Genomic DNA, 26,591 nt, shown 5'->3' with positions numbered 1-26,591 from the left:
TTAGTACCGGATTCCAAACAAATCCCTGCTAGAAAGGTTTTCATCAAGAGCTGGAGATGCAGCCACTGTCAGTGCTTCTCAGTGTGACAGTTACCAGAGAGATGGGGAAGAAACAGAACTGAAGAGCTAGGTGCCTAACCAGCGCTGGTATCTTTTCCAATCCACCCCCACAATCTATCAGTTTTGTATATGCATCTTCAGTCCCATGCAATTCCTGGGGGACAAGCAACAGATTCTGGCCAAAACAGGCATTTGGGTGAAGGAAAGGGAATAACATGATATAATGTCGTGTAATTTAGGTTAACTATATGTAGGGGGTTTTAAGAAAAAATGCCACAATTCTTAAGTATTGTAGCACTTCAGGAAAATCAAGACTAAGTAATTCTTGGTCTTAAGCAATGATTTAAAATTCTGCAACAGAAAAATGGCACACCAAGAGATTCAAATTTACTTCCCTCGGTACGCTAACACAGCATTATCCTTATACTTACTAATAGGAACTTGCATATTTAAAGTAAGACACAATTAGTGAATATTTCCTTACAGAATGCTCTCCATCATTGTCTTTATTGCAGATAACACCAGAACTGAATTCAACTCTCCAGCTTCAGAACTCCAAAAAAGCATACACGTGGCTTCTCAGCCACAAACACTATTACCTGCTGCAGACTGAGACACATAGACCTGGGGACTTTGCTGTTGCTGGGCAATGAGGGATGGCATGCAGCTCAGCTGGGAAAAGTGACTGGCAGAAGCTAGGCTGCTTGTTTGCAACTGCTGTGGTTTCACTTTACATATATTAGGAGGGTCTGAGGTGCTTGCAGTCTTCGTACTCAGTGAAGAGGTTGTGTATGTTCCAGCTCCTAGAAGGAGAGAAGCAAGTGATACATCGTAGAACAGCTAAAGATACATCAAAGCCTCATCTATCAGTAGTCATAGCTTTGGGACAGCTATGCGAGCACTGAAACCTAATGCAGCTCTTTCCAGGAGCGCAAGATGGACAGGGAGGACAATTCTGTTAAGTTCACTATAGGAAGCACTGTAACCACACTACAACTCCCTTCACAGTATAGGACCATATGAAAATGCTGAACTAGACATTTTGGTTAATTATGCAACACTGTACTGCAACATACGGTGGTTGTGCCTCTCATGGTTGAGAGCCAGGCTCCAAGGAAAGGCTTTTTTCAAGCACTTCAGCTAAGATTTGGGCATACATTCTAATATTCCAAAGTGTGAAGATTTAACCAAATACAGCATCTTCTGTTTGCTACAAAGAAACAAGGTGGAAACCAGCACTGTTTGTGAAGAACAGCTGGAGGTTTGCTCTGCCTAGTGCAAAAGGGTACTAGTATAAGCTGTCAGAGCTTTAACTCCAAAAGCAAGAGCATAAATCAAAGACTGCAACTAGCTGGATATCACAACTACCATCTGCTCCAAAATCTACTTGCTTGCCTTCATTCAGCTAAGCAAAATGAAACCAATAAGGCAGCCAAAAGGAGACGTTTATCTCCTCTTCCAAGTCAAAGTAGCACCGGCAAAGATGTTGCCTTGATATTCTTTTCAGTTGACTGATGTGAAATATGTGAAGTATCTCCTTGTTAATTAAAAAGTATTTGGAGAAGCTGCTGTTCAGATCTCACATTTCATACTAGCATAAGACTTGTTAGCTTTGCACTAAACATAATTCCAAAGGGAATCTAATTGCTGAAAAACACAAGTGAGCAATACAACAGGGTACTACCATCTTGACACCTGGTACCTGATAATGAAGTTGTTGGTGTAACTGAGGCCACAGGAATAGGAGGCATTGATGCACTAGAGAAAGAACTGTAAGTACCACTGCTTGGCCCAGCGTTGCTGCTGCTGCTGCTACTGCCACCAGCAATGGGAGATGCTGCTGAGGTCACTGGAGAACTCTTCTCCCCCATATTTGGGGAATTCTCCCATGCTTTGCGTGCAGACTCCATCTATTGAAAAGAAAATAAGTTTCCCCATCCATTAGGAAGTTTCAGCTAGTCAGTCTTCCTCTTTCAACAGTTTAACTCAAAAGGTAACTCAGGCTTCATGCGAGCCTCTTTAAAAGTCACCATAATCGTGCAACTCTGTTCATGCAAAAAGCATACAGCCTTCAGTTGGAGCTTCTTATCCGTTCCAACGCACACGTGCAGAGTTCATCATCTTAACATTCAACTCTCAAAAGAATTCACTCACACTAATTTGGCTTGTTTTGTCTGACATGAAGAGCAAAAGATACAGTGAGCAAAAGAAAGGTAAAAAACCCTCTATATATTTCCATGAAGTCCTTTACTTACAAGTTATTTGGGCCATTTACATGAAATGGCATCTTGCTTTCTTGATAAATCATCCCCTTTGAGCAACCACCAAAAATATCTAATTCACTTCAGTAAACATGGGAATAGTCAAGTTTAGATTTCCAAAGCAACTGCTGTTCAAGAAACAATCATGAGCTGACACAGCTTGTGCGCACTGCTTTACATTAATGCTAAAAATGCTTCAAGCTCCTCTATTTCCATACTAATTATGAGTTTAAGTCTTGCACAGCAAGAAAGATGAAACTTAAATACTCTATACACAACTATCTTCCACCAAAAGTGGAAAGAACTATTGTTTTACTGCTGCCAATAACAATCTAATTATTGCTACATTAGACATGCAATACCAAACCTGAACAGAGACATTTTGAGGGACTACTGAAAAGGGAATATTCATGTCCAGTCTACACTTGCTAATTTAAAGCCTCAAGCACAGTCCATGGACTTCTCTACAACCTTCAGCGGTCCCCAGTCGAGACAAAGGTTTTGCTAGCAGAGCTGGATGCCATAAGCTGAAATTGCTTATCTGGCAGACTGCAAGCTTCTCCAGGCCAGGTGCTGTCTTTAATGGTATATGCAAAAGGGCAAATACATACTCACCAACAAATGTGACCCCGTTGCCTGAATCAACAAAGTCCCTTAAACTGAGACTGGCAGCCTCTGAAAGTCAAGACTTTCAACGTACCCTGGCTTATATGAGGTTAAGTAGTCTGGACAGACTAAACATGACTTATGTTATTTGCCTAGATGCTTCAGAAGTAATGAACAAAGCAAAGCAGTATTGAAAGAAGTGGGTAAGAGGAGATCAATACACACTCCTTTGTGGAAAGCGGAGATCTGTATTTCTGAAGAGAGTAGAGAGGGAGGAGGGAAACTTTGTTACGTTTGGATGGTCACATATTTTCATTTTTGTGACCATCTTCTCCAGCAATCACTGTTTCCAACGTCTTCCTACAAATTGCCCTGTCTGCAAGAATCAGAACCAAACTTCAAAATTTATTATTCATCTGCTGGAAAGGATTTTGTTTAAGGTGGAATACAGGTAAGACTGCGTGCTCCTTTCTGAACACTACGGGCTCTGGTATTAAGAGAAAGTGAAGAAGTACCTGTGAATGTCTGAACAGAGAAAGTGTAGAAGCTTCAACTATCTGGAATGAGTTTCATGATCTCCTGGAATAGCTGTTGATGGCAAGAGTTAGAGCCTACATACTACACTTTGTCTTCCATTTTCCAACTTGCAATGAAGGGCATATAACAGAGTTCTGAGTTTTCTAATAGTTTATTAACAATCTCTGAGTTCTTAAGCCAGAAAAAAAAGATGCAAAAGAGATTGCTACTCTAGGAGCACCTATGCAGCACCATCTACAGACCAGATATAAAGGAGTAAGAGGCTCTAAATTAGGTGAGGCTGGGGAAAGCTCTGTAATTTCACTGCTTGCTTAGTTATGGGAAAAGGAGCGCACAGGTTGGAGATTATGGTTGCTTGAGGCTTCTCATCATCGTTGACGCACTGGGGCCTTAACATTGCAATAATGGTCCAAAAACTGAACTGAAGACAAATACCAATGTGCATATGTAAGTATGCAAAAGTTTAAGTGATCAGAAAGTTGAAATGTCTCAGATTCTGGACCAGATGCCTACACAAGTATTTTAGATGAAACCTCAGAACATGGAAGAGGGCCAGGCAGCTCAGATTAAAATTGTTTTGGACTTCCTTTTGCTCTGCTGCTTATCTAGCAATAGACACATCAGCGAAGTCCTTAAGAGGATGTCTGCCTTAGCAAAGGTTACTCCAAGGAAACAAGATATCACCAAGCCTCCCCATATGAGCATCTTATATGTACACCCTGGGAGCAAAATTCTGGCTGAGTTCTCCTGCCAAGCCTCTCTCACAGACAGCTTCCTGTGATAAGGGACAGAGGAAAGAGGTACAAGGATTATTCCTTTATGAAGGCAGAGCCTGGGGATCTTGTTCTTTTCAAGGAAGGAAGAAAATGCTTTCCTCTGCTGCTCCAAAAGTATCTCTGAAGAGGCAAGAGTTGCATTGAAGAGGATGACAAAAAGCAGCACTGCTTCATCTGGACTAGGCAGCCTGTTATGAAAGCGATACAAGCTTGTTGACTTTGGCATTTGCAAAAAGGAGGTAGAGCTCCAGTGGCTGGAATAGATAAATTAGAGACGAAGCTGCTTTCAAATGCCTTTCCATTCAGATTTTGGTCAATGTTCCTAAAGGTAGCCTCAAAACATGGATCTTTGACGTATTTTGTTAGCACACGTTCAGGATCTATCATCCACTGAGAAATCATGGACACCAGAGCAGCAGAAAAAGAAACCGCAAGATGAACGGCACAAACACAGCAGTTTCTTTGTAACTGAGCAGCGTCACGTACTCTGCAGCATCATGCTATAGTAACATTCCCTCCTGTTTTACATGTGAATCAGATATCCAGCTGCTAAAACAGTCAGAGACTGCTATTATAGATAAATGCTTTCAGGCACCAGAAAGTCATATTATGGTAACTTATTACACAAGTATGCAATAGAAAACCAGATTTTTGTTAAATTATTTGTCCCTTTCCAGCCCTCTCCCCATTTTTGCTGGTCTATTGTTTTAAAGTGATGTTACGCTTGGTTTTTTTTTCCAGGAAATAAAGTGTTAACAAAAGAAAAGCAAAGATTCAACAAGAGATCATTAATAACTATCATATGTAGAGAACACAAGCAAGCAGCTGTCAAACCATGCCAGCGAGACGCAAGTCTCACTGGGATTGACAAGTAAGTCTCTCCAGAGTGTTAGTTCTGCATCCAATCCCTAGTTTCATTTCTTGTTGCAAAAATGTAGAGAAACTAAGTTCAAACATCACTCTTCCTTAATACTAGAAGCAGCAACAGTAATTTCTACTGGATCAGCCACCTGTAGTCACAATCACAAAGCAGATCTAGGACAAAAAAAAAAGGACCAAAAACTTCTAAAGATACAGTAGCAAAGCTAGAGCCCAACTCTATGTTAGTGAGTTATACAATGCACACAGTCCAAAGTCCAACAAAATGGGAAAACACCATTCAAAATATTCTACACGCTCACTCTACACTGGAGGCAGAAAACAACAGAACATTTGTAACACAACAAAACATGTTCTGACTAACTGCTCAAACTGCCCTCCATAGGCACCAACATACCACCTACATTGCTTTATTTAGAACTTTAGCCATCCAACTCAGAACCACATTATCACTGCACCAAAATCTTACAGCTAAGACAGAATCAAGCTCGGCTTACCAAGCAACTCCTTACAGCCTTCAATACCAGACCAGATAACTTAAAGCTAAACTCTCAAAAAACCTCAGATTCCGATGCTTCGTCATGAACACTATGGTACAATGCTAAAATGCTAGGATCTGGTTTTTTCAGGGTAGTGGGAGCCAAGATTGGTTGAGATGCCAAGTGTTAATGCAAAACGGGGTTAGAGATTTATAATTTAAATGCATCATTTTATAGAGTCTTATGTTTCAGCCATCCGTCTATATGCAAAAGCAGTTCAGCAGAGGAAACAAAGGAAGGCTCTAAAAAAAAGGTTCACCAGCAAGTTCTCCATTAACTTTTTCCCCTGCATGCAAGAAAACGACCCTTAGAGGGCTGTGGTACATACCTTGAGGGTGAGGTCGACGGTAGCGGGAGAAACTGGAGTTAGGCTGGAGCTCTGTTGTAGAGTCTCCCTCCTAGGGAGGGGAAGGGTGTGGGGCAGGGGCACCTGAAAGGCAGGCAACACACATCACATTCTAACTACGTCTACTACAAAAGCCCCAGAAAAGCAAAGCTCAAGCTTCATTTAAGTGAGCTACAATTTCTTCAAGGCTTGAGCATTTGGCAGGGAGATTTTGATAAAATAAGATGAAAATTTGGTAGGTGGGGAAAGGTGCTGAGATGCTTCTCATCTCTCTTTAAGAGGCTGAAGACTAAAGTTCTGAAGTGTCCATGTCTTCTGCATAAACAAATACCAATTTTCTGCTTTGGGATTTGCTTTAAGGTATCATTTCAATTTACTGATAAGCAAAAATTCTTCCCAAGCCAAGTTTGTCCCCTTTTGTACTGATACAGTACATAGGGCTTCATGGACCGTGAGTTCTGAGATACAGTTTCTGAAAAGAGGAAGCTATAAACCTCCAATGTCATAGGACATGAAACAAACCAAACCAGATTTGCCATCCAAGAACTGAAATCAGTTATCTTCTCTTCCAAAAGATGAGAGATGTGAAACTTACTGAAATAAACTTGACATAATGCTATTGCTATCTTTGCCTAACAAAACAATGACGGATTTCCTAGAAGTTTTAAATGAAATCTAGCAAAAATACTGCAGTGACCAGTCTATTACTTCTAACCATTTCTTTCTCCAGTCAGAGCACAGCTAATTGACTTCCACTTGATGAGATAAGGCTAATCCAAAAGACAGATACTGAAGCTTTGAATCTGATCCTTTGTGGCCAGGAGCCCCTGTTTCCTGTGTTGGAAATCCAGCTCCAACACTGCAACAGGGGAGCATATAATAACTTCATCAACACAAAAGAATTCAGTCTTTCACGCTAAACACCAAAGGCATAAACCACACCACCACCAGAAAATCCAGCAGTAAGTTCAACCAGTATTGCCTCAAAACTGCATTAAAGGATGCTGCAGTAAGCTGAAAAGAGTTTTAGATGGAATTCACAAGACATCTTCATAAAAACTGAGATCCTGCTGTACAACTCCTTCTTCCCCCAGTCAACAAGTGACTCAACTCTGAGCTAATTCTATTTCTGCTACTCAAACAAAAAAACCACAAGATCCGTGTTCCCTGACATCCCAGCACACTCAAGAAAACTTGATTTTGCTGCAAGTCAGAACCCAGCCAGTCCTTTCAATCACTAGGCCATGCTCACACAGGATCATTTGCTTTATGAGAACTGCAAACATCCCATCTCTGTAGCAACTGAACAACTTAAAGGCTGCTGTCTGCTTTCAGAAACAATTGAGCTGCTCCCTTTACATGCACTTGCTGTGATTTCAGGCTACAGTTCAAAACTGCTTTGTTTGTAGAAGCCTTTCTTCAAACTCACCTACAGAGCTTTGCTACTGGTACCAGCTTCAAGTCCCGACTGCTGCTGAGAGCACGCTCCCTCATGGTACGTATCTCTGCTTTTTTACAGTTGTCTCTAGAAACACCAGCTCCTCTTTCTGTGCTCTTTAGCTCACTGTGGTTGTTCAAAAGATGAACAATACCTGATAATAGATACTAATCAAATCAAAAGTCCTTCAGAGTAAGATTATTGGATAATGCACAGCTAGTTAATGTGAAAGAAACCCTAGTGACTTGTTTACTGAAGGCACTACTTGGTGCTTCAAAGAAGTGTGAAAATATTTTCTTGTCTTCAAAGTCAAGACGATCACTGCAATAGACTTACGTTCGTCACCAAAGTCTCCTCCATTTTTGTACTGCTAGTAGCCACTGTGTTAGGATGAGAAGAAGGTGTAGTGTAGTCTGTTACAGACTCCTGTGAAGAAAAATAATGCCATTAAAATATCTCCCTTACCTAAATTAGATTTAAATTTCTTGGACAGAGATGTCAGCCTTTTTACAGGAGGAGTTCACAAGATTAGAATTTCACACCAGTTTTTCCTTAGAAGGCATGACCAGCAATCCTTATTGCTGAATTGCTACTGAGGTCACGATAATTCTTGGGAGATTAGAGTTTGCCTCACGACCTCACAATGCATGTCTGGAGACAAGCCAAAACACAGTCTGTAAAGCAGCCACATAAGAGTGATGCGCTGCCTGGGCACTAGACATACAGAACTGTGGTGCTGTAACCAATTATCGTTTGTCACCCAAGAAGCTTTTGGCCACCTCTAGGCACTTTTAGCCTATTTTAAAAGTAAAATTTATTAGCTGAAGGCTTTCTGTAGCTTTAAATAAAGAAATTTCTTGGGTAAACCTATGACAAGTAAGGTCCTCCAGATTAAAAAGAAAACAGAGATGTTTGCAGTTTGCAAAACAATTTTAAGTCTTGCCTCTTAAAGTTGTAAGACTCAGCTTCTCTGGGTGGTAAAGGCTACCTCCCAATTTCTGGACTGAGCAGTGATTTCAAAGAAGAAAAGGTCTGACCTTTCCAGCCTACCCAGAGGCTTTTCTTGAAGCTTATTTGACATAGTTAAGTGGACCGTAATGTGTTCCACGAACAAGGTCCACATTCATGGACCTAGCTGTAGCCAGTGACTATTGCAGCCGTAAGTATAAACTGCCTGGTGAAAGTGTCTCAGTGCTAACACTGCCAGCTCTCTAGAGAATGACCTACAACGAACAAAAAAGACACTGGTACTTCTGTGAAGCCATGGTGACCACCATTTCTCAGTTCTTCTCACGGGCTATCTACTGAGCATATTCTGGACAGGCAAACTGGTGTTACCAGAACACGACACAGACTTTGTTGGATAAACAAAGTGACCCTGAATTAGCCAAGATCCACTCTTTAGGCAAGCACTGCAAACTCCTGTTTAACATGTCTGAAGCCCGGAAAAGACTATCATTTTTACAGATCCAAACACCAAGAAGGAACTGATGGACAAATTAGCAGTAGAACTGGTGATGAATGCCTGGACTTGCCAACACAATGATTTTGAAGGCACAAACCAAACAATGCTTGTTTAATTGAATTCAACCAGTATGATGATAAGCTATTAGAAAAGTGCATGCTCCATTTACTCCTCAAGCCTATGGCAATGTCTCCTACAAGAGTAATTAAAGCATCAAGATACTAACTGGCAAATAACAAAGGGTCTCCCTTAAAAGAATGAGCTCATTTTGGTAAAGCTAACCCATAATGGGCTGGGAGAGGACACAATGCGCACACTTGACTTATTTTCGTGTTTAGGAAGGAAACTGAGAGATTCTCTCCATTTAGTTATTTCCTTCTTATACTGGTGAAATATGAGATACAAGATGTTTCCCACAGTTCGAGCTACCAAACTGTAAGCTGCACATTTATATGTGATTCTATTAGGCAACCTTAATTTGGTGAGAACAAGGCAAGCACAAGGCTGCTTTAATCACAAGATCCTTCACATGAAGCCACATACTGCCTTCTTGGTTTTTTAAGATGCTTTACTGCATAAGAAAGAGGAAGGTTTTAATATAACATTATTAAAACTCCTTCAAGGTTTGGATGCAAATTTTACAGGGTCTCAGAACTAAAATTCATGACAAAAGAAATCAGATCGAGACTTCTACTAGCTTTCTCACTTTGGAAACCTACAGCAAAAAAATGCTTGCTTTCACTAGAAACAACACACCAAATGAACTCTAGTGACCTTAGAAGTACATGTGCAATGCTAAACCATCCTACAAGGATGAGTTTCATGCTAAAGGTGCAGATGAGACAATGCTTTAGCTCTAACAACATCACTCCATAAACTCTGGGTTAACCACCATTCTTCATTTACTGATACATTAAATCTAGAAATCTGTTAAGATATGGCTTATCACCATAAGCTTTTGTAATTCAATTAGAGTGATTCTCCTGTACAACTGCTTTACTGAAGAAACCAACCGATTACTTTATTATAAACTATTAACAATAGCAAGAGCAAAAAGTAGAGAACTCAAAAAAAGCACGTACAGCAATTAATTTCTACCTGAAGAAGAACGGGCAAGCTTTTTATAACTACCTACTGTGCCCAAAAAGAAGATATCACAAAACCTGAAGTGACTTTATGAACAAAGGAACAAGGCAGACTTGCTACAGAGGATCAGGGTAAGTATGGGATTAATTAACTACTTGATCTGTTCCCAATTTACATGAATGACTCAAATCAGAGAGCTTGTCAAGTACTGAAAATGTATTCTCAAGTACAGCCTGTGTCCTTTCACACATCTTCTCTGTAACACAAAGCTGTTATCAACTACCTGTGCAAAGATTTCACTGACATGTCCACAACCAGTGGACATATCCAACACTCCTGTGATTGAGACCTTCAAAACCTTAAAGATGGTGGAGTGGGGAAAGGCAAGGGGTAAGGTGTTATTACCCAACTCAGTCTTACACCACCAGATGTCCTTTACTCCAGAAATACTGCAAAATCCAAAAGAGCGAGCTGCAATTGCTCCTGAGCATCATGCTCACGGCTCTGAATTCACATCTCACCAGTATGAATCCATTTATATTTCAACAGTTTCTAGGGTAAAACAGTCTTGTATGATTAAATGCACAGGCTCTTATTAAGATGTTTGTTTTGGGACGGATGGGGTACTCTTACAAAGCTTTTGCTTCCGAAGCAGGGCAGCTGGCTTGACTTTTACTAACACTTCAATCACCAAACACACTAAAGGAAGTATGTCTTTTCCTGGAAGCTGAGCAGTAGTCTCTGAGAAGGATGTTTAAGAGTGTAAAAAGAGAAATAATTTAGGTTTGTTATAACTTCTAACACCTGATATTCAAACGGATCAAAGACATCGTATCTTCCCTCACTAATAAGCAATGGAAAGAGTACAACAAGAAGAAAGCAATTACAATAGAAATAAGCATAGGAAATCAAGGCCAGAACAGTATTCGAAGTAATTTTAAAAGCCACTTTAAAAAGTAGCAAGACTGGTTTATTCCCACAAAATGCAGACGAAGCTTATTTTCTCCACTAAATCTGCAGGTTGTTGGCTAAACTTCCAGAGAATTAAAACCAGAATATGACCAACCCCTTTCCCTGACAACCTACTGATGCCCAGGAACTACTCATGGACATAGGAATTCAAAAGCAACCTGGAACTGCTGAGACAGGAATATTTAGGCATATTATTAAATGCTTCTATTAGCAACTGCTTAATGAGGAAACTATTGGGATTTTTCATATCCAGCACAAACTGGAAAGTTCCTTTCACTCTGGTCTTGCCTCCAGAAGACAGAAGCTTGGTGCTTTAATACTGTGGTAGTTCAAAGAACCTTGGCAATCCATTTTTAACTAAGGTCAGAAAAGCACAAAATCCAGACTTCCCTTTTGAAGACCTCATACTTTAAAAATACAGTTGTAGAGAGGAAATTATGCTGATTTTAGTAGAGCTACTCAACATCAAGTCAGCCTGGAGCAATCAACAAAGCTATGTTTCCTATTCTGCAGGTGGCTTAGAAGAAGTGTCTCCTCATCTTGATGTCTGGTCACAGGAGCTTGACAGACACCGAGAAAGCACGCGACACACATACACACAGCCTTCCTACCAAATACTTCAGCATGCTGTTGTTTATGGCTTTACACTTCTGATTCTGCATACATGAAGGGCACTGTTTCCATTTCTGGTATAAACATAAACCATCCACATCTACTTACAAGATGGTAACTGCCAGGAAGGATGAGAAATCCCCGCACTGAATTTTCTTCCGTATTTGCCATTCTACTCAAAAAACTTAAGTTTGCAGCTAGCACATTGGACACAAATATCCTCCTTAACACTTGCTCTGTAACAAGACTTCATTGAGATAGAACCTCCTGTTTGCATGACACCTTGGCAAAAACTGCCAAAACTGTCTTTTTTTTTTTTTTTTACTTTTTTTCCAACTGCAGGTGACAAAGAAACTGTGAGTGATCTGCATTTCAGATTCTTCAACTATTAATGCAACTTTTGCAGAGAATTGGTTTTCCTAAATGGCATCGGAAAATTTCTGCTTAAGACTAGACAAAGGCAGACTGACACCGCACACGACAAACCTGAGTCTAAGCTCATAAAACTGCTTTACAAACATACAAGAATAATTTTTCCTTTACCAAACCAGGTGTGACAACTACTCAAAGCACACAGTTTCTCTACATTTAAGAGATAACAACCATAGTTCTTGCTCAATACACAATGCTACCATAGTGAGGGCAGAGCCCCCACAGGTTCTTCAAGCGCCTCTGCGGATGTTTTTCAACCAGTGCTATCAGTGTACCACAGCTAAGAACTGAGCTGTACAACAACGAATCCAACAGCAAGTTGCCATCTCACTGTCAAGCAGTTACAGAGAAGCAGGGGAGTTCCACGCAGACAACTATGATGAGTCCTCAACATCCTGAAGGAGTTCTGCAAGGGATATCTTGACAATATCCAAGCCAACAGGAAGTGACACAGAAAACCTTTAGGTAACCTGAAAGTGCCTCATCCAATGCTTTAGCGCATTCCTAGTTTAGAGATTCCTTTTTTCACAGAGCAGCACCTAACTCATAGCTTCAGGCCATCCATGCACTCAACCAACGACCTATCAAAACACTGCTTCTCTCCCATTCTCTGTTGAAAGTCAAGCATTTATCTTGCATATATCCCATATATGTGAGTTTACAGAATCTGCCTATCTCAGGCTCCAGTGCCACTATCTACAGCAAGGCTCAGGACACAGTTTTCACTCTCATAAGGCAACAGAAAAGTTTAAAACTTTCCCAGTTGATCTCTGTACAGGGGTATGACAAACAGCATGTACCCGTACCACTTCTGGAGCACTGTTAAATTCAAGCAGTACCGATATGTTTCAGATCTGCTATTCAGTGGGCTCTGTTGTCCAGATAACTACCACCAGCAGGCAACCAAGTGTCAGTTACATCAGTGTAATCATATTTTACACATAGTCCTCAGTGATTTGTCAATATTTTTCTTACCTTTGTGTTTGTTCCAAACTCTGGAGCAGACACAGATATCATCGTTCCTATTTCCGAGGTCAGTTCACTTGCTTTGGTTTCCTTTGTAGTGACAGGTTCTGGACTTCTGACAGAGGTGGAAGATGGCTTCTCCTGTCCCTCAGGCTCTCCCTGTTGGGCATCCTTCACCTTCCTGTTCTTTAAAGAACGCTCTTTCCCAATTGGACCAGGTTTATACTCTTTGTTTTCTACTGGACTCAAGTCTGGAAGCTAAGTTAGTGTTAATTTGTCAGTTATGTCTTCCCCCCCGTTCTCTCACAAGAACATTCTAACATGCTTAAAATAATACTGTTTAAATCTAACAACGCTTTCCTGAAGGGTAAGCATTTTCTAACAGATCAATCATTTGCGACGACGTTAGCAAGATGTACATCAAATGCATTCACTCTGAACATCAGGAATCTAAACTATTGTTTTCAAGCAATACATGCTATATATGTGAAGCCACGAGACTGTATACATACAGGTTATTTTAATTTACAGGTCCCCAGGAAACTAGAAGAGAAGACTCTACCTTCATTTGAAGTTCTCAATGTATGTATGTTGGCAGCACTTTTTCCTAAGAATTGAGCACTAAGAGGATATCTAGAAAAAATAAAACACCTACGCCCAAGTGTTACCTCATACTGCAGACACCATGGCTGGAATAGCTACTGCAATTCAGTAGTTCCTTTTTGTGCAGCTAAATTAAAGCAGAATAAGAGGCCTTGGGGAACCTAAATGCTCTGCTGCTTAAAAAGCTGTATCTTTTCTGGGTGAGACAACTCAGCCCATTTCACTACAGAGTGGCACAAAAATTCCTTAAAGGCAGTCCTTAAAATCCTATTCTTTAGCTTTGATAATGGAAAGACAGAAGCTGCTGGTACTGTCCCTGTAAATACAAACCAGCTGTTTCAGGAGTAGATGGAGTCACATTTATAATACAATGTCTTTAGACTTTGGGGAGGGTGGAGTTTCCTGAAGGTAACTGGTACCCTGAAGAGGCCAGCAGAAACTGGCTTTCAGAGGGAAGGAAGACAACAAAGTAGAAGCAGATGCATGAGCTCTGCAACGCAGACATCAGGAACACCAGACCCACCTCACCCCAAATTGTTTTGGCTCTAACAAATTACAGAGACAGAAATTCCTCTAGACTAAACTAAAACTAAAAAGTAAAGCTAAAACAGAGCTAAACTGCTTTGTTTCAAGTATGGTCCCTCTTACATTGCCCATATCAGTTCAACGATATCAACCTCCAATCATGAGTGTAAGTTTGTATTTAGGCTTCACAGCAAACATCACCACCATGGGGATGGTGGGTGTGTAGGAATTGTTTGTTCTTTGTTATTTTGTTTGTGTGTTGCCTCCCCCAAGACTAAAGGATTACAGCTCTCATTCAGAAGAGCACATGAAAATGTTAATCTCCAATGGATTTATCACTTAGTCACACATTTGTCTTTCAACAAATCTACAGCTGTCTGTACAGCTATAACTAAACAGAATAAAGGAACTTTCTACACAGTGCAAAGCAGACTCTCTTTATATTTATTTCACTTTGGAGTTCAGTATCTTTAAGTGATTTAATGAGGGCCATTTTAGGCATGCTACTAGTGTATCTGGAGTACGGGTTTAAACATGCTGGGTTACTAAAATTCACCAGCAGTATTAACCACTGCTTATTTCTCTGCTGTATGGGTTTTACATTTTGCAAGGACACCCCATGACCTGCAGCATACCTACTGAGTGCCTCATGTACCAGAAGTTAAATTCATTCTATGTGTGGCTGCACTTTCAGATTTCAGCTTCTATTTTGGAAAAAACACCAAACACTACCAACACAAAGAAACACCCAGTCTTCTAGAAAGACAAAAGGGCAGCAGGACTGCTGCCAAATCTCAGACATCAAGTGGGACTGAAAGAGCAGCTTCACCAGCCAAATATAACCATTTCTTTCTGGAAGTAAGAAACTGGTGCTGAGTGCTCGTGATGCACACGTAAGTATGCACTGGGAGTGGAAATAACATGAAAGTACGTTACATTAATGTGAAAGAGCACTAAGTGCAATCTAAATGACAGGAGGAGAAAGTAGTGCTCCTCATGAGTGGTAACAATGGAAATACAAGATGACAATGATTGAATGGAGCCCCTAAATCTCTGGAGGGCAATAGACTTTTCAAAAAATTCAGATAAGCTTGATTACTGATCCAGTCATCCCAGATTAGCTGCAAAAAATATAAATTACCCAAACCGCTGTGCATTTGAATGTGAGATTTCAAATCAGAGGCTCTAGCATTCCTCCTTTCTCTCAAAACTTCTTTTGCTGCAACTTGATGTATTCTTGGTAATCTGGCTACGAATCTAGACAGGGCACCATGCATCATTTAGAGGGGGATAAGGCAGCAACAGTGGCAGGAAGAATCACTGAAACTACAGATACAGCCAGGGCAGAAACAGTATGTCTGCTTCAAAACACCTCTCAAAGCCTGAGCATAGTAAGCTCAAGAGAAAACCAAAAACCCCAAACTGGAAAACAAAACCAAAACTCTACCACACCTGTAGTCTTCTAACAAAGCTATCAGAAATCCATAATCCCATGCCTGCTCTAGCCATACCCTTTGCTCCAAACACAGAACCAATGAACAAACTCTGCTGGGCTAGGATGCTGTTTACTTACACCAGTTTCTTGAACTGAACTCCCCATCTTCTCTCAAAGAACCAACTTGTTGATTGTTTTAGGAGATATAAAAGGAGAATGTAATTTTTACAGGTGTAGTCCTGACTGCATGAGTATTCTATTCTATTATTTGTAGCCTCTTTCTGTTTGAACTTCTTTAAGTTTCAAAGTTTATACTGAAGATATGACCTTTTACCTTTTGTGCTTTGATGGGTCCAGCCCGAGGCTGTTTCTGTCTTTGCTCTTTTGGTTCTGGTAGCTTGTCAGTGGACTTCTCAGAAAGTACAGGGCCAACTTCATTGTCACTGCCACTGGAAGCTGGGGCTCCAAACTGAATAGTGTCTATACCAAGGTCAACTCCACCTTCTTGCCCAGGCTTTGTCCCCTAGTTAAAAGGTAAACAACACATTTCAAAAGATTTCTAGATTAGTACAATGCCAGTGGTTCAGAAAAAGAGTACAATGTGCTCAGCTGAAAACCACTAAAAAGTTACTTTTACCTGCTGCCAGCAAAAGTATTACTTATAACTGTAACAGATTTGTAAGTGTAAACAATACGTGAATGCATTCCTCCTTCTCAAGTTTCTATTGTTTATACAAGCTCAAGAGTACGGAAAAAAAGAGCAGTGAAAAAAATACATAAACAAGATCTAGATGATGAACTGTAAGTTCAAAAATTAATGTTCTATTCAGGAGGAACAGTAAGAAATTAAAAAAAGATTTCCAGATCTCCTTATGCAGTTAAAATGGTCTCCTAAGAGAATTGTCACATGCTCGCAGTTTCAAACAATGAAGTCAAGAGCAAATAAGCCCAAGAAAACAAAACCACATGACTTTAAATGTAAAATTTAGGGCTATGCAGAATTGATAGGATAAGCAGAGCCAATATAGTTGGAAAGCACTGAGTGCTTTTTGAATCTGATTTAAGAAGGGACACAAAAGAACAGCTCCTTGGAAACACTGTGTTTCTGTCTACACTACTGAACACCACACAAGTGTAGACTGCACTGTGTAGGCAGTATTTTTACTTTAAAAATGCACTAAGTAATAGCTATCAGTAGAATCTGTGAACATCTGAGTTTTTATTAAGAGAACAGGTTTTCCATGCTGCAGTCATAAAAGCACTAGCCTGTATCCTGTGTTTCTGTACTAGCTCCTCACCTCATGGAATTCTACACATACTATTTCAAGTATGTGCATGTCTGAGTAAACAGATAATCTTTACCCAATCCCAATGAGATATAATTTGGGTTAGATTCACATACAGCTACTCTTCTGACTTTCATTCTTACCTCTGGAGATGTAGCAGAACCAAAAGATGTCAAAGGCTTGTTCCAAGCACTGACAGAAGGTGGCTGAGGTGGGCTAATGGGTCCCACTGACAATAAAAAAAAAAAAAAGAGTTAAAAAAACCCCCAATGTTGCTAAATGCATTTCACTAAAGTTATCAATTGTCTGAGAATTCAATTATAGACATCATGATTAAATAAGTTGTGGGTAAGAAACTGTTAACCTACTCAGCAGCTAACAATATACTACCTATTTAGCTGCTTGAAAGCTGGGCAGTCGTTACGTTTGGAAACGTGACCAAGCCCGACAAAACAGATACCTGAAGGTAGTGACAGCTACTCATTCATAATGAATGCAGAAGACAACGGTAACATAAAACACAGAGTAGCATCGTACGGCAAAAATATCTTCTCTGAGGTATTCATAGTTTACAATGCTGTACTTGGAAATGCTGCCCTCTATTCCCTGTGTAAAATACATCTGCAGATAGAAATGAGACATCGACAGACAGAGCTGCCAATCTGCATTCTCTAACTACCCTGCTTGCCTCTTGGCCCAAAGTCAAGAAATACTACTTACATTTTTTGGAGATGTCATTTAGAACTGCTGTTGGAGGCACCTTGTTTTCCCACAAGTCAGTTCCCAGCCCATTGTGAGCCTGGGTAGTTTGCAGAACTTTGCCTGACACCGTGTACTCTGCGCTGGCTGTCCCTCCTGCAGCCTGGTTTTGTGGCTGAACAGAAGCCTGCGGCTGACCTGGAGCCTGAGTTGGACATGGAGGCTGTGCCTGAGCTTGTGCCTGAGCTTGTGCCTGCTGTGCAGCTGCGGCTGCTGCCTGTTGCTGCTGCTTTTTGGCAAATCTGGGTGGGAGCTTGGAATTCTGACCACGGCCTTTTTCGCTTGATCCTTTTTTGGTCCAAACCTGTAAGAGGAAGCCAATTTTATTCTCACAGCTGGTATCTGTATGGACAACCTATTGTACATTGTGTAGCAGCAAAAAGCAAACCGATTAACCTTGTCTTAAAGAAGTTTATTTTTTTTAGGGGTATTTAACTACAGGAAGAATGATTTATTTCTCATCCATTTTCCTCTTGGAATCAACTGATATACAAGCAACAGTGTAAATCCTTATCACAGTTATGAAAAACAGCATTTCTGGTCTGCCAGTTCCACCCACCAGACAGTGCCCAATCAGGAAGTACTGAATCCTAAGATGACTAAGTGAAACTTAACTTCATTTACTAATTCTGAGCAACTTAGTATTAACACAACTATCTGGTTTTATTTGTAAGGTGAAAATACAGCTTCTTTGGAAGGAAGATTCTGCAAACTTCACAACATTCCCAGTACAGCAAGGAGCATTTTCCCCACTATAAATGCTGGTATTGTACCTGCACTGTTTGTTCTTCCTTCTTCCTGCGCTCTTCATCTTGCAAGCGTTTTTGTTGCTTCTTAGACACCACTTCTGTGAAACCATCATCATTCAAGTTAGATTGGGAATCTTCAACTACTGTCACTTCAGGGTGATCATCAATGATCACAACACCTATAGAAAAAGGAAAGGTATGGAAGCTGCCGTTTTAACAGCTTCAGATGCAGTGCACCAAGCCAAAATCTGCTTTAAAGCAGAAGCAATTTCCCCACAGACACAGATGGTGGCCCCTAATTAAAAGTAAGCTTCTGCATACTGCTGAGTTTGAAAACAAGAAGTTAACCTTTGAGAAGTGAAAAATTGGAGGTTCTTGTACTAGATTGTCCAGGAAATAAGAACATAATAATGAATAATCAAGAGCCTTCCCGAATATTAACTGTAAGTTTATCAGTGATATCCACTGCCTTTGCTTATGAAGGTTAAACAATTTATTAGCATGTGGTGGAAAATGCCCTGAATGACAGAATTTAAATTAGGTAATAGAATATAATTTTCCTTATCTATACATAAAAACACACAATGAGATTTGCCACCTTTCAGAGGTGTACACACTGTTAATTAGATATAACAAAGCTAGGAACACCCAAGTACACAATTATCCTGGTGTTCAAAGAAAAAAAAAAGTCGCCTTTCCTCTTCTGTAGGTTTTCAAATATCTAGCGTTACATGCAGCAAAACTAGCAGGATTACAAATTCTAGTTAGCAAATTATCAATACATACTTGCGTAATTATTAAGATCAAATTGAGACAAGGCATCCACTTTTTCCTTAGGCTTCTTTGGACCAGCCTTAGGTTCTTCTCTCTTTTTGCCACTTGCATCCTTGGTGCTCTTTTGCCCTGCAGCATTAACACCTCCATCTTCCTGATGTAAAGAGTTGCTGTTAGTGGGATCAACACCAGGTACAGGTGCTGTCTGCTCTTCAAATGGCCTATATTAGGAGGGGAAAAAAAAAAAAGAGAAAATTAATGACCAGCCACGAGAACACACAGAACTAGCTAATAATCTAATGCAGATCATATTTTAGGGCTATAGGCATCTACTGTGCAACTTCTTAGTAGGCTCCAGACTTTCACTTTTAGCTCCTCAATGAGCAGAAGCTCAACAGTAAGAGGTATTTTGGGGACAAATCAATAAAAGAAATGTCTTGTCCTGTCTCTCACTTAAGACTACTATGCACTGTGACTACGAAACAGTGGGCAAATAGTAACAAAAGATAATTATCAAGTTTTAATCAATTGTAGCCTATAGAGAAACAAAGCTTAGTCTCAATGGCAAGCATTTCTCAACTTGTTCATGTACGTTAGGTGATTGATCTAAGAATACAAAAAGCCAAATGCAATGCAGCAATCTAGGGATTAAACTGCTAAACTGCTCAGATCAACATTTCAGCTTGCACCCAAATCTTGAGAAACATAGTTCAACTCTGAGAAACAGCACTGCATTTTTTAAAAATTAGGCTTTTTTAACACTGTGCATACACAGAACACTCTGCTCTTAGTTCCATGTTCCAAGTGTCTGTATACAAACAGACAAAATAGCAAGTACGCAGCCACAAGTGCATGTGTTTGTCTTATACTCTTTCCTAACTGTTAGTACTAATCTAAAATAACTATTAATGATTTTGAACCATGAGAGGATGACAGAAGACTAAGACCGTATCTGCTTCCCAACAGAAGCTGGCACTCACCCTCTTTTTCCACTTCTGGGTGGAGGACCACTCCGCCTTTCACTCCTAGCCCCTGAGAAGTTCCTCCCTGGTTTAGCTGGCCCATTGTTGCCACGTCGGTTTTGACGGTCTATGCCAGGCCGCTGACTAGAGAAACTTCTTTTGGCTATTTCCCTTTTCGGAGCTCCAGCATTTTCTCCTGCCTTTGCAGCCACCTGTGCTGCTACATCTGCTGTTTTCTTCTCATCCCTCTCCCGCCTCTCATTGAAGTCACTGCTTTCTGAGGCTGTTTCCCACTCTTCATTTGCCTGGTCTGAAGAATTCTGGTTGGACAAGTCTGGTGTCTTACTTCCTGACACATCCAGAGCAGTGTTGGAGGGCTCATTAACTGCATTACTAACTGTGGCACTTGTTGATGAGTTGGTTACTGCCTCATTTATCTTTGAGGCAGCCTCTCTTTCTTTTAGGCGCCTAAAGCGTGGTGGCTTATCTTGCCTTGGAGGGCGAGCAGGCCTTTGTCTTCGTGGCCTCTCTCTATTTGGATCAAACTTTCTCTCAAATTTTGGAGGTCTTTTATCAACTGGTATAGGACCATAATGTTCATTTCTTCTTGGAGGCTCCCCATCTTCTGGTTTAATGATTTCTGTTTGCCTAGGGTTCCACTGATTGTCTCTGTAGGCTGGTCTCCTTATTGTAGATGGACGTGGAGGACGCCCACCAGGATCCCTGCCACCACGTCTATACATTCCTCCTCTGCCCCGTCTAGAAGGTTCTCCTTTAGGAAGAAATCCTGGTTTGGGTTTGTTCTCATCATCTCTTATGTATGTTTTTTCTAAGGATCTGTTGTCTACTCTGATACTGTTTTCAGGTTTGAATGACAGAGGCTTTGGAGGCTTCTTGCCATCAGCTCTCTCTTCTCTTTTTGGGTGCTTGCCTTTGATTAGACTGTCTTTGTCTGAAAGCAGCGTGTCACTTGCGCTTTCATGAACTTCACTGTCAGAATCCGTCTCTGAACCATGCTGTCGACGCCGTTTTGGGATTACTTCAAAGTCGGAGCTCTCGCTACGAGTTTCACTCTCTTCTCTTTGCCTAACGGGCCCTGAAGGCACATGGTCTGATCTAGGCTTAGGATCTCTGTAGTGTGGGTACTCTCTGTTATGGCCTCTACTGCCTCGACCGCGTCCCCCGTAAGAACCCCTGTAGCTACGACCTCTAGAATAATACTCCCCACGACCTCTGCCCCTGTATCCTTGATCAGGGAACCAGTCTCTATCCCTAGCCTCTTTCCAGTATGTCCTAGGTGGTAAGCCAGGCTCTCTTTTCACTGGTCTGGTTTCCAAGCGTGGTTTCTCTACAACCTCCTTGCTAACAACCTTCTCAATCTGCTTTTCTTCCTTCACTGCAGTAGCTGGCTGCTGAACATGTGGCTGCTGCTGTGCTGCTGGCTGAGCAGGCAGCGGCTGCTGTACTGCAGGGGGAAGCTGTGGAGCAGCAGGCTGGGCAGATGGTAGCTGCTGCTGGACTGGAGGTGTGGGTGGCTGAACCAGAGCTTTAGCTGCTGTCTCAGTTTGACCGCTCTCCTGGCTTGCTGGTGTCAGAGCAGCATCCTGGGTTATCTTCTTAGCCAGAGGAGCACTGCTGGAGGCGGATGTCTCTGGCTCAGCCTGAGGCAGTGGCATTTGAAGTGCTTCCTTTTTGTCACTTTTTTCAGGCTTGCTGGGTTTTTCACTAGCTGTCTTTTCTCCTTCTTTCTCCTTCCTCTGCTCACGTTCTTCCCTCTGCTCAAGCTCTTCCTTCATATCTCTAAGCACAGGTTTTTTAATAGGACCTGATCTTCTTACTGGTCTATCACCGCCTTCATCTCTCCTGCCATAACCTGGCCTAGGACCCCATCTTGTTTCAGACTTAGGTTTGTAAGGTTTTTCAGGTTTTGGTCCTTCTGATGTTCTATTACTGATCAAAATTTCTTTTTTTGGCTTAATCTCAAGTCTCTCAATTGTCTCCTTTGTCTCAACAGGCCTGTTATTTAATTTAGAGATACTTGTTGCTGTCTCATTCCTCTGTTCTTCTGATTTTAGAGAGTGACTTGAGCCATGGGAAATGCTTCTTTTTAATGAAGAGTGACTTTCTCCCACAGGCACCAATTCTTCTGGAGAGCTACGTGCAACTTTCTCATTTACTCCTTCTAAATTAATGGCTGTGTTAGGTGTGTCGGTTTGGAGAGGCTGTACATCATCCAAAGGCCTGCTTGGGAACTTCTGAACCTGCATCTCTCCTGAATCTCTGAAAAAGTCTGTCTTTGGATGAGAGTCCATCTGGTTGTGTTCTACAGGATAAGCAGCAGCAGGGACAGCAACTCGTTCTTGCTCCAAGCGTGCCTCAGACCTAAGCAACAAGCAATTAAGAATGTTAAGGTGGGGGAAAAAATTTTACTCACAGATACTTATTTAAATCAAATAATTTTCTATTTCTATGAAGGATTACTGTCAGCTCAAAGAAATATGAGGTATTAATTTTCATAGTGGCTGCTAGTTGTAGAGGTCACTTTTATTCTATTCCAATTAAGAGCTGAGTGTCAAATGCACAATTAGATTTGGGCATCTGTTATTGTTAATGGCTATACACAATTTTAAACGGAGCCTCCATGTTAGCAGGCTAATATCACAAGTATTTCCCAGACAGCAGTAGCAAAAAGCATTTTGGGGTACTTTTCAGATGTAGAGGAAGCTTTCCTGAACATTTATCACGCAGCAAAGGTCAAAAGTGACTGTCTTGCTTTACAACACACCACTTTTGAAACTAATATGTATCAGATAGAAGTTCTCTGCTATGAGGAAGATGGAAAGCAGATAGAGGACAACACTGCAAGAGTGCTCTACAAAACCAAAAATTCAAACTAATACGGCAATCACCATTCATCAAATTAGGCTAAGGATCCTAGACAAGGGATAAATTCTCCTTCTACATCCCACTACAGAGCAGGTATATCTTTTGTTTTATACAACAGCTCCAAGTACACCATATCCTCTAGCCACAACTCCTCTTAAAGTTTTCAGTGAAGAGCAGCTGTAACTCAGTTTAAACTCAACATAGTTACACAGCCAAGCATGTAAGCATGTACAGCTCGGAAAAGGGGCATGCAGCAGTACATAACTCAGGCTTACCTCAAATCGCCAGGCTCTTCTAACACTTTGGGAGGAGAACTAGATTGCTGAGGTTCTGCATGGGGGTATGGGTCTGACCCCCACATCATGCGGGGCTCTGACAAAGGAACAGTGTGCTCTCTTGCTGAGCGAGCTATATGTTCAAATGAATCTGAACTAGTTGCCGATCCCTCTATCTGGTCTCTTCTCATCAGTGGTTTGGGAGACATAATTCCTGTGATAGATTTAAGTTCAACAATTGAAATCAGTTTAATATTAGCAAAGAAAACTACCTCAAGACAAACAAAGCATATCAGGAGGTACAGACGAACACTATTCTCTCTCCTCTGATCTCCTTTCCTCTGTACCTTCTGTTGTTGGAACCAAATGTCTATTCACTGCCAGCTGACCCCAGAATGACTAAATCATATTCACCACTAGCACCACTTTACCAACAAAGGGAGAAGCTGGCTGCTTCCAGTATAATGGAAAAAAACAGGTTTATACATCCGCAAACTTGTGAATGAAATTTCTGACGTAAGATCTGAATGGCAAAAGGCAAGATGAGTATACATGCCGGGTTATTTTTCTTTGTACTCTATTAAGAGCTCTGGGTCCTTTTTTTGGTAACATTTTAAAGAAATTCTACAGTTTTCACGTCTTTGCTTAGCCTGCCATTTCCTCCATTCATTCCTTGCACTCATTCAGGATACTCAATCCTTTGCTCTTTAGCTGAGTAAGTATCTCCATTACATTACATGCCAGACTTATATTATTTATGCACAGTAGCTTTCTTAACTGCAAGTCAGATGGACATTCCACAAATTAATAAGGACTTTTTAGTGCCAAGAATTTGAAAACACAAATTTAGTAAGAGGTGCCAATACATAATGTAACAAAATGTCATGGTTTTTTTTAATAAGCCACGTAGTATCAAGTGCTAACATGTAATGAAACAAATGGTAAACACAGTATTTTTCTGAGTTCAGCCTAACTCATGCAGGCTTTGCTATCTGTAACAAAATAAGGCTTTATGCTGACATTCTGAATACATCCTTAACTGTCACTAACATGCCTGCAGTACTGCAGAAATCTGTCATTTTACTTTATAGTCAACAATATACATTGACATAATTTTTCCAGTATTACTAAAATCTATTTTGTCACAAACAACGAAAAACTATGGTTTTCCTTTAAAAAAACCCACCCCACCCACTATACATAGAGTGGGTTAGGGAAAGACTCATTACAAAACAAAGAAAGTTTGACAGTCAGGAAGTACTGCCAGATTCTACCTGGATGAATAGGAGGCATATCCATTGCAGGTCTTCCTGACATCATTCGTGGGTCCATGTAAGACTGCATCATAAGCCACCGTGGATCAAAGCCCATTGAAGCTAAATGCTGAGGATGTGGTTGCATGGGCTGGTAAAGGGGCCTATGCTGGGGAGGTGGGACAGGGCCACTCGAAGGCTGTGAGGGAGCAGACTGTGGTAGGACACCTTGCTGTTGTTGCTGCCACTGCTGCTGTTTCATTTGCTCCTGGCATAACAGAAAACAATATTACAAGACATTACTTTTTGTTAAGATGAAGACTTGAGCAGGATTCAAATAATCCATAGAAACAAGTACAGTTATCTCCAGGACACTAATTTCTGAAAATTAACTGCAAACATGCATCAGGATAAACTAGGAGAAAAGGGGGAAAACCAGACTGCACAATTTAGAACAGCTACAGTTTTGCTGATACTCAGCTGAGACACAGAACAACCTAGGCCTCGTACATCTTGTTAACGCAAAGTGCTTCTCAGACCATAGGACCCAAGTCCAAGTTACGCTTGTGAGTGTCACACCCTTTAAGATAAAGCTGCAGAAACAATGATCAAACCCCACCTTTCACAGGTAACCACTGGGCAATCCCCTACTTCAGCAACTGATGCAAAAATGGTCACTTTTAAAAGCCTGTCTTGCCTTCTGCTCACTTACAGACTTCGGAAGTGACAAGAAGTGTTTCATGCTGAGCAATTCCTGCCAATACCATAGATGTTACAGAAGCTGGAAACCAACAACTTCAGCTTTTTGAAACGGTCACATTCTTATTCAGAATGAGGCAGAAGACATTATTCATTAAAAGGAAGTTCATTAAACAAACTGGTTAGTTACCTGCTGCCTCTGAAATCTTGGTGGTAATGATTTCTGGAACTGCTTAGAATAGCCCGAGGAAACAGCAGGACGAGGCTGAGATCCTGAATCCGGCTCACTCTCATGAGTCACCTGTGAAATCTCTCTCTCATTCCGACCACTATCTTGTCGGGTAAAGACTGCTTGATCTTCTGAAAAAAACAAACCCACATACAGGAGACAAGAGGGAATCTTAGAACTGTGCAATTTTACCCGAACATCAGATAAACAACGTTCTAAAATGCCTTCTCTAACCTCACGACCTTAGCCTCCAAAAACCAATCAGGGCAAAAAAAAGTGAAGAACAATCCATCAAAACAGAACAATTATTGTTAATACATCTCCCAGTGACTCTTTTAAACTAAAATACACTGGGTAATCAACCACTGGCGTGTAGGTTGTAACTATTATGTGATTTAAGAATTGCTGTGCCAATGCTACCAGATTACACTTGAATCAACATTTTTATGTAGCAAGATTTGGTTTTACAATCCCTTTTATCCACTTAAAGGATAACACAGCTTTATTAAGCTTAGTCTAACAGTTCTCTTGTGACATTCAAATTCCACTACAAAAAATGCATCAAGTTTAAATTTGTGTTTTGTGTCTACTTCTCTAGGCTTGCTGAAAGAACAGAACAGCTGAAATAATTTACACTGCTTTTTAGCAAAATGAGTTGCTGACCCTCCTTTATCAAGAAAAAAGGGCTTGTTTTTCTTTCTGTTTTCTTCAAAGTCCAGTCTAAATCACAGAGCCCAATTTTTCCTTTAGCGTTTTAATGAGTTGGGCAAACAGGTCTAGCTTAAAGGCCAGTCAGCAGCTATAATGTGCCAGGAAAACAAATGGTTTAGATGCACTAGGTTAATTAGGTATGCAAATTAGACTCCAAGATTACAGCTACGCTCTGCAGTTCCACTTAAAGACAGACAACTCCTACTTGCATGCAAGCATACCTTTTTCTTCCTTGTTATTCCTCGTTTCACTTTCTTGCTTTTCTACTACAGGTGTTGCCACAGGTTCTACAGGCTCGGGAATCTCATGTGCTGGTTTTTCCTCTTCTTTCTCTTTGTCGTTCTCCTTCTCTTCTTTCTCCATCTCCTTTTCTGTCTCTTTCTCCCTTTCTTGCTCTTTTGCCTTCTCCAGTTTTTCTTTTTCTTCTTTTTCCTTTTCTTTCTCTCTTTCCTTCTCTTTTTCCTTTTCCC

The 26,591-nt window shown here is 40.8% G+C and overlaps 1 protein-coding gene across 1 annotated transcript in view; it reads right to left on the bottom strand.

The window, feature by feature from the left end:
* Positions 1-26,591, bottom strand: part of PRRC2C (proline-rich coiled-coil 2C) — a 54,026-nt gene that overhangs the window by 13,154 nt on the left and 14,281 nt on the right. The window contains 15 exon segments of the mRNA XM_010191721.1: positions 660-863; positions 1,763-1,970; positions 5,987-6,088; positions 7,779-7,868; positions 12,985-13,233; positions 15,873-16,061; positions 16,968-17,053; positions 17,545-17,887; positions 18,357-18,511; positions 19,119-19,327; positions 20,087-22,450; positions 23,230-23,443; positions 24,504-24,750; positions 25,372-25,541; positions 26,343-26,591. The exon segment at positions 26,343-26,591 is cut by the window's right edge and continues 34 nt beyond it. Coding sequence (XP_010190023.1) covers positions 660-863; positions 1,763-1,970; positions 5,987-6,088; positions 7,779-7,868; positions 12,985-13,233; positions 15,873-16,061; positions 16,968-17,053; positions 17,545-17,887; positions 18,357-18,511; positions 19,119-19,327; positions 20,087-22,450; positions 23,230-23,443; positions 24,504-24,750; positions 25,372-25,541; positions 26,343-26,591 — 5,079 coding nt within the window.

This window comes from Mesitornis unicolor, unplaced genomic scaffold (genome assembly GCF_000695765.1).
Source record: "Mesitornis unicolor isolate BGI_N332 unplaced genomic scaffold, ASM69576v1 scaffold4319, whole genome shotgun sequence".
NCBI classification, from domain to species: Eukaryota; Metazoa; Chordata; class Aves; order Mesitornithiformes; family Mesitornithidae; genus Mesitornis; species Mesitornis unicolor.
This window is presented reverse-complemented; position numbering and strand designations above follow the sequence as displayed.